Below are 12522 nucleotides of genomic sequence, written 5' to 3' on the forward strand. Positions count from 1 at the left end.
TATTAGAATATTTATCGTGTATTTAATTGTGTTTGTCTTCATATATATATAAATATACTGTACATATGTCGAAGAATTACAGATCTATGTTTAGTTTGAAAGTTAACGGAAAGTATGTTAGGTAACATAATGTTAAATGGACAGAGCATCATTTGATACAAGCTCAAATGAGCATGGCGCTTGCAGTTCGTTGGCTGATGCAATAGAGGCAATGTAAAAAGAATGATGAAATAGTTGTGGTGAAATCGAAGAATTGGCGGAGAGAGACAGATGGCTTGCTAGTCAGTCTGCATTGAGTGACGAGACGAAGAACATTGCAAGCGACTTGCTGTGCGAAGTGCCATTAAAAAGAGATCATGCAAGGAGATGAAAAGCCAGTGCCTAATGCTTATTCTCCGACATCAGAAGTGGGGTCGGTCTCGCCACAAAATTTATCAATGGCGTGCATTATTCGAAGCGCAAAACAAATCTTTCCGGGAATTAATTTAATCGATGCAGATTCCCAGAACAGCGACGCAACCCAGTAGAAAAGTAACGCTTCCAAACTTTTGTCCCGATACTGCGAACGCAGATGCCGCTGCTTGGTGTAAAACCGTTGACATAATCATGGCAGAGAACATGTTGGAGAGTAGCGCTCTCGTCATGGGTTTAAGCAACTCTTTGAAAGGAGGAGCATCTCAGTGGCTGTCACAGATCTGTTACAGTGAAATAAAGTGGCTGGAATTCCGACAATTATTTATCCAAAGATATGAAGGTGTAGAGACCTCAGCTGCTATATTGCTTAATATGTTCAGCAGTAAACCAAGGCCAAGCGAGTGTTTGTCTGTGTATGCCAGCAGACAAGTAACGGCTTTACTGTCAAAGTGGAAAAATGTGAGCAGCGAAGATATTGCGGTATCGATCGTGTTAGCGCATGCTGCGCAAATAGATAAACGGCTGCAGCGATTATTGTTTACAACGAACATCAAAACCCGAAGCGAACTGGAGCAACAATGACTGTGAGACACCAGACTATACCAGTGTCCCCAAACAAAAGAAGCGGAGAACATCGTGGCAAGGAAAGTGCTACTCTTGTGGCAAACCTGGCCATAAAATGGCAGAATGTCGAAGCAGAAAACCGGGAGACGCAAGTGAGACAAAATTCAACTCGACTCGCGGCAATGCCACACCAAAGAGGGATATGTCAACTTTAACCTGCTACAAGTGCGGCCAGTTAGGTCATATTGCAACCAAATGCCCGACCTCTTCATCGTCAACCAAGCGCAATACTCGTCGACCCAAAGGGGATCATGTACCAACATGGTGAGCCCGTTCCGTACTTTTTTGATTCAGGGGCAGAGTGCTCCCTATTAAAAGAAAAATTAACTAATAAGTTCATGGGCAAGAGAATGAATAACACTCTACTTATAAGCGGCATAGGTGAAGGTTCAGTAACATGTTCAATGCAAATTCTTACCACTGTTAAGATATGTGAGTTTTCGATAGAGACCCTGTTTCACGTTGTCATGGACAAATATTTGAAGCACGATGCACTGATTGGCCGTGAAATCTTAGGTCAGGGCTTTGGCGTAACTATAGATGCCAATAAGTTTATTTTACACAAAATTAACACTTTAATACCCTGTCTAGCACTGTTGAGTGGAATTTTATGGACTCCATAAATAGTGATGTTAATCTAACTCAGTCTGACCGAGCCGAACTGGCAGAAATATTAAAACCGCACGCATCAACATTCATAAAGGGTATACCTAACCGACGAGTGAATTGGAGATCCGTCTGATTGATGCCAATAAAACGGCGTCCGTATATATTAAGCGTGGAAGAAAAGATATTAGTGAGAGGAAAAATACAAGAACTTCTGGCAGCAAAAGTCATACGTCCAAGCTGTTCTCCTTTCGCGAGCCTAATGCTGCTGGTAAAGAAAAAGGACGGCAGTGATCGTTTATGTATCGATTATCGTGAGTTGAATGCTAATGCGGTCTCCGATAAATATCCGTTACCATTAATATCGGACCAAATTGATAGACTGCGCAGTAGAAAGTATTTTACAAGCCTTGACATGGCGAGCGGCTTTTACCAAATACCAATACACCCCGAGTAAATAGAACGCACAGCATTCGTTACGACAGAAGGCCAATATGAATTTATAGCAAAGCCATTTGGCTTGAAGAGTGCTTCATCTGTATTTCAGCGAGCCACAATGCGTGCTTTGGGTGAAGTGGCATATTCGTATGCAATTGTTTACATTGATGATGTCTTAATTGTTTCTAGCACAAAAGAGGAGGCCTATAATAGACTTAAGGAGGTATTGCAAAGGTTGTCTAATGCCGGCTTCTCTTACAATATAGAAAAGTGTTCCTTCTTGCAGCCAAGTGTTGAATACTTAGGGTATAAAATTGAAAACGGCGAAATAAGACCAAACCCGCGAAAAATTCAAGCATTCCTTCCTACTTTCGACAATTCGTTCCTCGATTTCCTGAATTAATGAAGCCCTTATATTTGTTAACATTTATGACCCACAATACCCTTTTGAACTCCATACCGACGTTAGTGCAGATGGCTATGGAGCTATCTTAATGCACAAGATAAACGGCAAACCAAGAGTTATAGAATATTATAGCAAGTGTACTACAGGGGCTGAAACAAGGTACCACTCATATGAACTGGAGACACTGGCAGTGTACAACGCAGTGAAACATTTTCGTCATTATTTGCAGGGTCGTCCATTTGTCGTTTTCACGGATTGTAATTCGCTCAAAGCTAGCCGCAATAAAATAGAATTAACGCCAAGGGTCCATCGCTGGTGGGCATATCTGCAGTCCTTTGAGTTTGAGGTAGAATATAGAAAAAGAAGCAGTATGGCACATATAGATTTCCTTTCGCGCAATCCACTACCAATTGACAAGGTTACTAAGTCTACCAAAATAACGGAAGTACGTGTATGCATGGCAGATATTACTGATAACTGGCTACTTGCTGAACAGCAGCGAGATAGAGACTTAATAACAAAGTTGCAAAATAACGAACTAAGACATGAAGATGCAAAGACGTACGAAATGCGGTCAGACATGTTGTATAGAGTAATACAGAGATACGGAGGAAGTCGATGTCTGCCGGTAATACCGCGAGCATTTAGGAGGTCTCTGATTAATCACGCACATGAGGCCATAATGCATTTGGGGTGGGAGAAAACACTAGATAAGGTATATAAGCAGTACTGGTTCCCAAATATGTCCAAATATGTGCGAGAATTTGTTGAGAATTGCATCACCTGCAAGCTTTCAAAGTCAACGTCGGGAAAGGCCCAAATAGTACAACACCCCATACCCAAAGTTTCCATACCATGGCATACTGTGCACATGGACATAAGTGGCAAGTTGAGTGGCAAAAATGACATCAAAGAATACGTGATAGTGCAAATAGATGCTTTCACTAAATATGTGTCGAAGAATTTCAGATGTTATGATGATATGTTTAGTTTGAAAGTTAACGGACAGTATGTTAGAATTGGCGGAGAGAGACAGATGGTTTCGAGTTACGAGACGAAGAACATTGCAAGCGACTTGCTGTGCGAAATGCCATTAAAAAGAGATCATGCAAGGAGATGAAGAGCCAGTGCCTAATCCTTATTCTCCGACACATATATATATATACTAATGCAAGCTCGTCAACAAGCCCGGGCTTGGTATCGCTGGGCCACTTGATGGTACTGCCATTATTACGTCAACGTTCAAATAATAATGACGATGGAGGATGTGCTGTATGTTATTCCAAACAGACTGCTGGAAACTTGATGTAGGTGAATGACAATAAAATTTGACAGGAACAGTGTAATCATTTCCTAAAATGTATTGAAGATTCTGAATATCAAATATCCTGAATGATATTAAGGAATAAATCAAACTGATATGCCAAATGACAATAAGGAATCAAATGTCCGGAATGAAAATACCGAGAGGTTAACATAATTGAAAAGAATTCAACTATGCTTCATAATATAACAACATCGACGATATTGAAGTAACAGAAAAAAGTGAAAGATTAAAAACAAAGTGAATCGATGGATGGATAATGGATATAAAAATAAAAATATTATTTTTCATTTAAATATGATGAAGTAGAAAATCCGTTACAGTGTACGGCTATATTAGTTTCATAAGGGTTTACTCAACAATATTATGAAAAAACATTTGATCCAGCTGCCAGAATTTCGAGTTTCCGGCTGATTTTGTTATTAGTAGCACAATATAATTTTAAACTCCTTAAACACGGCGATTTACTAGCTCAAACAAGCAGCTATTTGCTGCTACATTGGTTGAGATTTTAAATTTGTTTATTTTTGATTTATTTTTTGTTGTGAATTTTTAAATGATACCAATTATTGCGTGTTGCGAATGTCATTTTTCCGGTTTAAACAGACTTTTAGATATGTAACCTCCCCGATGCCCTTTTATGAGTATTATCTTTGTATTATCATCAATGTTTTAAGGTAATAAAAATGTTAAATGTAGCTGGTGATATTTTCTGATTGGTGTGTAATCATTAATAATCGCAAGATGTCATACTGTTTTTAAGGGCAAGTATTCGGCTCAATCTGATGCTGTTTCTCTGTTTTTGTGATGTTTCTTTTGTGTTCGTCATTTCTATTTGCCGAAAATGTTGCTTATTATTTTTCGCCATTTTTATGTTATCATTTTCTTTAGCGTATTTGTATAGCGTATTTTCTTTAGAACCTTCCCAGCCAGCATTTTATGAGATTTCTGGTCGAATTTGAGTCTTTTTCGACTCTCCTAGAAGATTAAAATAAGCATAAATGCGCTCGTTTTCTGATCGAAAAAGATACTCTGTTCGGGAGAAAATGGAACCCTAGCCGACTCATTTTACTCGCAAGACGCGAGTCTTTTTCGAGTCATATTTTAATCGAAATTCACTCGTTTGCAAGTCATATTTCGAGAAATAAACGAATCTTTTTCGAGTCATATAAGAATCAAAAATAAGTGAAATATTCAATATTATTTTGTTCTTGTATTTTTAATTTATATATATATGTGAAGTGTGGCACTACTGGTGGGTGGCAACGAGTGGCAACGCGAGCTTAGTGAAAGGATATGGCAGCACTGATAATGAAAGCAAGATCGACGAGAAGCAGTTGGTGTGTCTGCGTTGATAGGAACAGTTGTCCTCAAATCGTGTTGAACATTATTCTGTTTAATTTATCATTACTTCATTACTTTTATATTTTTCTATCAATAAATTACTCTACTTTGTTACATTTGGGGGCTCAACCGTCTGAAGTTCGGTATTGTAAAACAGAATTAATTGTGTTGAAACGGCGTTGAAAACCAAATCGAGTGTACATAACATATTGTCGAGTCGCGATGAATGTGTGTGTACATGTGTGTGCATGTGAACAATGAAAAAAAACAGCTGCAATAGAAAAAGCTAAAGTTGAAAGAGGACAGAAATATACGCTGCGAAGCAGAGAGACAGTGAAGACAGAAGAAGTGAAAATCAAATCGGTGGAACTTGCGAGAAATAGCGCAACAAACAGAGTGAAGAAAGAAGAAGAAAAAGAATTATTGGAAGTTGCAAGCAAAAAAAAAAGTGAAATTGAACTGGCGAAAATGGAGCAGATGATTGAACAAAATCAAGTGAATTTGCAACAAATAATTCAATTATTAAACTTAAAAATTCAAGCCGATGAGATAGACCGGCAAGAGCCAAAAGTGTCGGTAGAAGGGTTTTTCTAAAGTTGTGCCAGATTTTGATGGAGAGTCAGTTGCCAGTGGAATATTGGTTTAATAATTTCGAGCTAAACGCAGACGCATACGGGTTAAACGAGAAACAAAAATACGTAAATGCGCGATCGAAAATGACAAAAACGGCTCAGTTGTTTCTTGAATCTGAATTTGTATGTAATTACGGAGAACTAAAAAGCAGGCTGTTAAAAGAGTTCAAAAGAGAGTACGAAAGTGCAGAGATACATACAAAACTGAACGAAAGGAAGAAACAAGATGTTGAAAGTTTCCAAGAATATGTGCTGCAGATGAGAAAAATTGCTGCCTTGGGTAACGTCGAAACAAAGTCAATTATTCGCTACATAGTAAATGGCTTAAATATTGCAAAAGAGTTTAAATATAGCATGTACGGTTGCAAAACTTTTGAGGAGCAAATACTGTGACTATGAGTGTGTAAAAAGATGTTAAAAGCCAAAAAGACGATAACAAAGAAAGAAAGCGTAACCAGAATAGCGAGAAATCTAAAAAAAACATCTCGTTGTTTTAATTGCGGTTCAGTCGATCATTTGCGTAAAGACTGCACATCTAAAACAAAATGTTTCAAATGTCAAGAAGACGGACATACATCTCATCGCGTTGCCCCAATGCTATAAAGGCCGTCCAAGTTGTTAAGGCGGATTGGCGACTAAAAATTATAAAAATAAACGACGTTGAGATATCATGCCTGGTTGATACAGGGGCCGATGTATCTATTATGAAATACTCCGTTTATAAACGCTTGAATGCGGTGAAGCTCAATAAATGTACTTCTGTTCTGCGTGGTTTGGGAAAAGTCAGCACAATTCCATTGGGCGAATTCGAAGGAGCCGTAACTGTAGACGATGTCCAGTCGCTTCAAAAGTTCATTGTGGTACCAGACAACAAGATTGAATTTGATGCACTGGTTGGATATGATTTTGTGTCAAAGTTTCATTTTGCCCTGAATGAAAACGGATTTAACTTTTCGTCGTCGTCAGCTCAGGAGGATCACGCTGACTTTAATCAGATGAGTATTTATAATATCGTTGAAACAAAAGTTGATATAAATGCTCCCCCGCAGTACAAACCGCTCATTGAGTCGCTGATTCGGGAATACCGCCCAGTCGAGCCGAGAACCGAATGCCCCGTGAAGCTCAAAATTATACCTGATGGGCAGATTGCGCCATTTAGTCAACAACCCAGTCGTCATCCACCTACAGAGTGTGCAGCCATACAGAAGCAAGTCGAGAGCTGGTTAGAAGAAGGCATCGTCCGAAAATCAACATCAAACTTCGCTAGCAGAGTCGTCGTAGTCCGAAAAAAAGATGCTACATACAGAATCTGTGTTGATTTCCGCCAACTTAATAGCATGGTATTAAAGGACTGCTTCCCGTACCTGTGATGGACGACGTACTTGAAAAGCTGCAGGCTGCAAAGATGTTTGTCGTAATGGACTTAGAAAACAGTTTTTTCCATGTTCCAATAGAAGAATCAAGCCAAAAATTCACTGCGTTCATAACGAAAGAGGGCCTGTTTGAATTTACGAGAGCGCCGTTTGGATACTGCAACTCGCCAGCTGTTTTTTATGCGATTCATCAATTTGCGAGTTTCAAGATCTTATTCACAAAGACGTTCTACAGCTATATATGGATGACATTATTATATACGGTCAGCAGGAGGATGAATGTATGTTCAAGCTTAGATTGGTGCTGGCAGAGGCTGCTAAATATGATCTGCGCATAAAATGGAAGAAATGTCATTTTCTGCAAACCAGAATTAATTTTTTGGGTCACGTCGTTGAAGGTGGCAAAAATATGGCCTGGAGGTGAAAAGATTGCAGCTGTCAAACACTTTGCGCTGCCAACGAATGTTAAAGCTGTACAGTCGTTTTTGGGTTTAACAGGATTTTTTAGAAAATTTATAAAAGATTATGCTCACATCGCTCGCCCGCTCACAAATTTGTTGAAGAAGGACTCAGTTTTTGCAATCGAAGCAGCGGAAGTAAACGCAATCAAACAGTTGAAAGATGCCTTATCCCAGGAACCTGTGTTACGCATTTACTGCAGAGATGCACCTACAGAGTTGCATACGGATGCTTCAAAAGATGGTTTCGGGGCGACACTGCTGCAAAAATTCGATGGTGAACTTCACCCTGTATTTTATTGGAGTAAAAAGACGACACCAAGTGAATCGGAACGCCATAGCTATATTTTGGAGGTGAAAGCTACTTATCTTGCCATGGAAAAATTTAGATATTATCTTCTTGGCATAAAATTTAAGTTGCTGACGGATAATGCAGCGTTTTCGCAAACTGTGGGAAAGAAAAATATTCCTCGTGAAGTGGCAGAGTGGATACTCTACATGGAAGACTTCAATTTCAAGATAGAGCACAGATCTGGAGAACGTATGAAGCATGTTGATTGTTTGAGCCGGTACGCATATAATGTCTACACCATAGCATCCGAGATGTCTGCAAGGTTGAAGGTCGCTCAGGAGAGGGATTCAGGCATGAAAGCTATTTGCGAAATACTCAAGTCGCGCCCTTATGATGGATTTAAAATGAAAGGAGGGTATTTTGTACAAGACAGTCGATGGGAATGATCTCTTTGCTGTACCTAAGTTGATGGAACACGAAGTGATTAATGAGGCTCATGCTGTTGGTCATTTTGCTGTACAAAAGACAATTCATGAAATACAGCAGCAGTTTTGGATCCCACATTTGGAGTATAAAGTGGCACAGGTTATTTAATGCCTGCATACCTTGCATAATAACCAACAAGAAGCTGGGCAAACAGGATGGTTACCTCAACTGTATCGAGAAAGGAGATAAACCGTTGCATACGCTTCACCTAGATCATTTGGGGCCAATGGATTCAACAGCCAAACAATACAAATTTATCCTTGCCGTTGTTGATGGATTTTCTAAGTTCGTGTGGCTGTACGCAGTGAAGTCAACTGGATCTGAAGAGGTTTTGAAGAAACTACAAGAATGGGCAACTACTTTTGGGAACCCGTGCCGAATGATAACTGACAGAGGAGCAGCGTTCACGTCAGCTTCGTTTAAAGAATACGCCGAATCGAATGGAGTTGAACATGTCCTTACCACTACTGGCGTTCCTCGAGGTAATGGACAAGTCGAGCGAATTAACCGGTCCATTTTGTCAATAGTCTCCAAATTGTCTGCCGAAGATTCAACGAAATGGTACAAGTTTGTACCCCAGGTTCAAAGAGCTATCAATTCGCATGTTAATTGTACAACCAAAAAATCGCCGTTTGAGTTGATGTTTGGAGTACGAATTCAAAATAAAATAAGCGACAAGCTGACATCACTGCTGGAAGAAGAGCTCGTAATAGACTTCCAAAATAAAAGAGATGAACTGCGTCAAGCGGCCAAAACGAATATTCAGAAGGCACAAGAAGTCTATAAAAAACAGTATGACAAAAAGCGTAAACAGGAATATGGATACAAAGAAGGTGACTTAGTTGCTGTGAAGCGAACACAATTCCTTGCTGGGAAGAAATTAGCCAGTAATTACCTTGGTCCATATAAGGTAATTAAAGTAAAAGGCAATGGGCGTTTTGAAATCAGAAAAGCTGCTCAGACAGAGGGACCCAATATTACTAACACAAGTTCGGACAATATGAAGTTGTGGAAGTACGTCGGATACAACGATGATTGCCTGTCGTCTGGGACAGACGATGCTAATCAGGATGACCGAATGTGAAGTGTGGCACTACTGGTGGGTGGCAACGAGTGGCAACGCGAGCTTAGTGAAAGGATATGGCAGCACTGATAATGAAAGCAAGATCGACGAGAAGCAGTTGGTGTGTCTGCGTTGATAGGAACAGTTGTCCTCAAATCGTGTTGAACATTATTCTGTTTAATTTATCATTACTTCATTACTTTTATATTTTCTATCAATAAATTACTCTACTTTGTTACATATATATATATATATATATAGTAATATATCCACCACCAGAATAATTTCTCGTACATGACATGACAAACACTCATAATTATTCCCCTTCCAAACTGTCACAAACAAAAAGATCCTATTACATTGGCGATCGTGCCACTTCCAAAGGAAGTGAGGACTCAGCATTACTGCACTAACACAAACACAAAACATCACACGTATGTTAGCTAAGTCGTAATAAGGACTTTCATGTTAGAGCTCAGCATATTGTGAGTTCACAAAAAACACTTTCCTCACTTAAGATGTTAGCGAGCCTATAAGTCGTAATAAGAACTTTCATGTTAGAGCTCAGCATATTGTGAGTTCAGTTTTTAAAGACACTTTCCTCACTTAAGACGCGTAGCCCGCGAGCTTATAAATAAAAATAAAGTAGTCTATTAAGTAAACAAAAATAATCCTTGTGTTTATATATATAGTAACAATAATTTAAATTTAACAAATAATATCAATAAAAACTAAAACTATTCCACGCGCTTTCTTCTTGTTGCACGATCCCTTGGTATGTACAAAAAAATTGTTTAAGAATGTAAGATGTAGTAATAAAGTAAGAAAATAGTAAAGTAATAATAATGTAGTAAATTAACGATAATTACATTTTAACAAATGATGTATATCAAATAGCAACTAAACTAATTCACACGCTTTCTTTTATTAACACGGTCTTTGACATGTACGAAAAACCATGTTCATGTCTTCATCTGTACAATTGTATTTTAGGTGGCAAATATCTAGGAGGAGAAAGGTATTAATTTTATTTCACCAATAATAAAAATATTTTCTTACTTTTAATTATTGCTATAAGGAAGCACTTTTCAGCGCTTGGCTTTGTGCTGGTTCCTTTCCAACTATATAAGGTAGCCAATTCGTCAGAAAATACGTTTCGAATTGCTGCCCTCAAAAATTGAGTTGGTCCTTCTCCACCAGTTTTCCCTATAAATTGTTTCTAAAAATTTGGTTATTTATAACAAATTAAAATTGATTGATATATACAATACTTACAAATTGTTGTAATTTTCATTATCCTGCTGTACGTCGTTATCAAAGTTGGTAATTTCATTGATGTTGGTGAATGGAAGGCTTCTGAAGTCTGGCAAATCATCCGTGTGTTGCCCTCTGGTGCTGTGAAGTTTTCTATTTTCTAATTTTACGGTAATCACTTCCTCTGCCAATTTGGTAATAGAAAGCTTTAGCTCCACAACTTCAGCCTTTAAAATTCGGTTTTCTTTTTGTATTTTAAGTAATATATCAGTAATTTTGTCAAATCTGGCATCATTTTGCACTAAAAGTAATATCGTTATTGAAAGATATTGTATTTAATTATGCTCTACTTACATGATGTTGAATTGTTCAATTGTGTGTATTGAAAATTTTCCGATGAATAATAGTTATCAGACATTGTGCACAAGGGGTGTAAAAAAGAAACTAAGGGTCGCAGAATTACGTAAACATATAATTTTTTTTAAGAATATCGTTTACTGAAAACTCAATTTTGTCATCAAATGTTATATCAGCCGCACAATACATTTGAAAATTATTCGACTCAATTGGTTGAAGAAAAGCTTGCGTCAAGTTATTTACTGCCATTCCAAAAAAAACTGGCATATTATTAGAGTTCTGTATTTCAGTAATCTTAAGAATTTTATTTCCTACTAAACAAAAATTATCGGGTTCTCGGACTGAGAAAATAACACCTTTCACATTTACATTGAATATTTTTCCCTTTTTAGTTTTTCCAAAACTAGCATGCAATTCATATCCTACTTCCTTCTCTAAAATATAGCTACTTTCTACATGTCTTTTATAAATTTGTACTGCTACACTATCACCTTTCCTAACCTTTCGTTTAATTTTACTTAAATGGTTCTCAAATTTAAATGCGCTTATACTTTCTAGAGATCCATAAAGCTTGGCATCTTCATGAATATTTAATAATGAATGAAAATTATAAATTATGAAGGATAAATCATAAAGCCTTGGTGTATCAAACACAAAAGATTTTAAAAGATTTTCAGCACATGAATTGTTAAGCTTACAGTCATATTTATCTAAAAGAATTCTTAAGGCTAAAGATCATTTTAAAAAATGAGCATACCTTTCTGCAGTAAGAACTTCTTTTAATATAAAAGGTCCAGTATAAAGAACAAATTGTCTAAGCTCTGTTGCCTTCCATCTGTCTAGTTCTTTTAAACTTCGAGGTTTTCTTTTAAATTCCCTTGTCATGTTGTTTCTATTAAAATGCAACTCTTTTGAAATAGAATCGATTTTCCACGATGTTAACGAAAAGTCTGCACCTTATTTTTTTTCCCATGCATTCAACAATGTCCGCATCACACCTAAACATACTTATAACGTGCATATAATCTAAAGAACATTGTGATATAATATCAATATTTAACATTTCTAATGGAGATTGCTTTAGGTGATGTTCTGGCTGAGTCCTATTTCTGAAGGAATAATTAGTTCTATGTGAATTAGTGATTTCTGGTGGAAAAATAAGAAGATGTTTAACCATTTGTCCTTTTTGAGTACACCTGCCACATGAATAGTATCCACTATGTCCCTTAGTTCCCAAAATATAAGACTTTGCCGGTGCATCCATTACGAAACAGCGAACAGAAATTTAGTACAAATTATTAGAAAACAAAAAACCCTCTTGCATAACAATTTTCAACTCAGAAATAAATTCTTGTAAATAATTCATCGCGCAACTTGGCTTAGAAGTTCCTTCATACACGCCAACAAGGAAAACGTAGGTTGTGTCTGCAACGCTGGCCAATATTGGCCAT

General features: G+C 37.6%; 1 protein-coding gene across 1 annotated transcript; it reads right to left on the reverse strand.

Moving 5' to 3' along the window:
- Positions 1–10373: 10373 nt before the first annotated feature.
- On the reverse strand, positions 10374–11140 carry LOC127565060 (uncharacterized). The gene is made up of 4 exons (XM_052002113.1): positions 11069–11140; positions 10736–11015; positions 10520–10679; positions 10374–10464 (listed from the first exon to the last, which is right to left on the reverse strand). The coding sequence occupies exons 1-3, from the start codon at positions 11130–11132 to the stop codon at positions 10667–10669; spliced, it is 357 nt and encodes a 118-aa protein (XP_051858073.1). The 5' UTR covers positions 11133–11140; the 3' UTR covers positions 10374–10464; positions 10520–10666.
- Between the last annotated feature and the right edge of the window lie 1382 nt (positions 11141–12522).

The sequence above is a fragment of the Drosophila albomicans genome, chromosome 2L (genome assembly GCF_009650485.2).
Source record: "Drosophila albomicans strain 15112-1751.03 chromosome 2L, ASM965048v2, whole genome shotgun sequence".
Classification (NCBI taxonomy): Eukaryota; Metazoa; Arthropoda; class Insecta; order Diptera; family Drosophilidae; genus Drosophila; species Drosophila albomicans.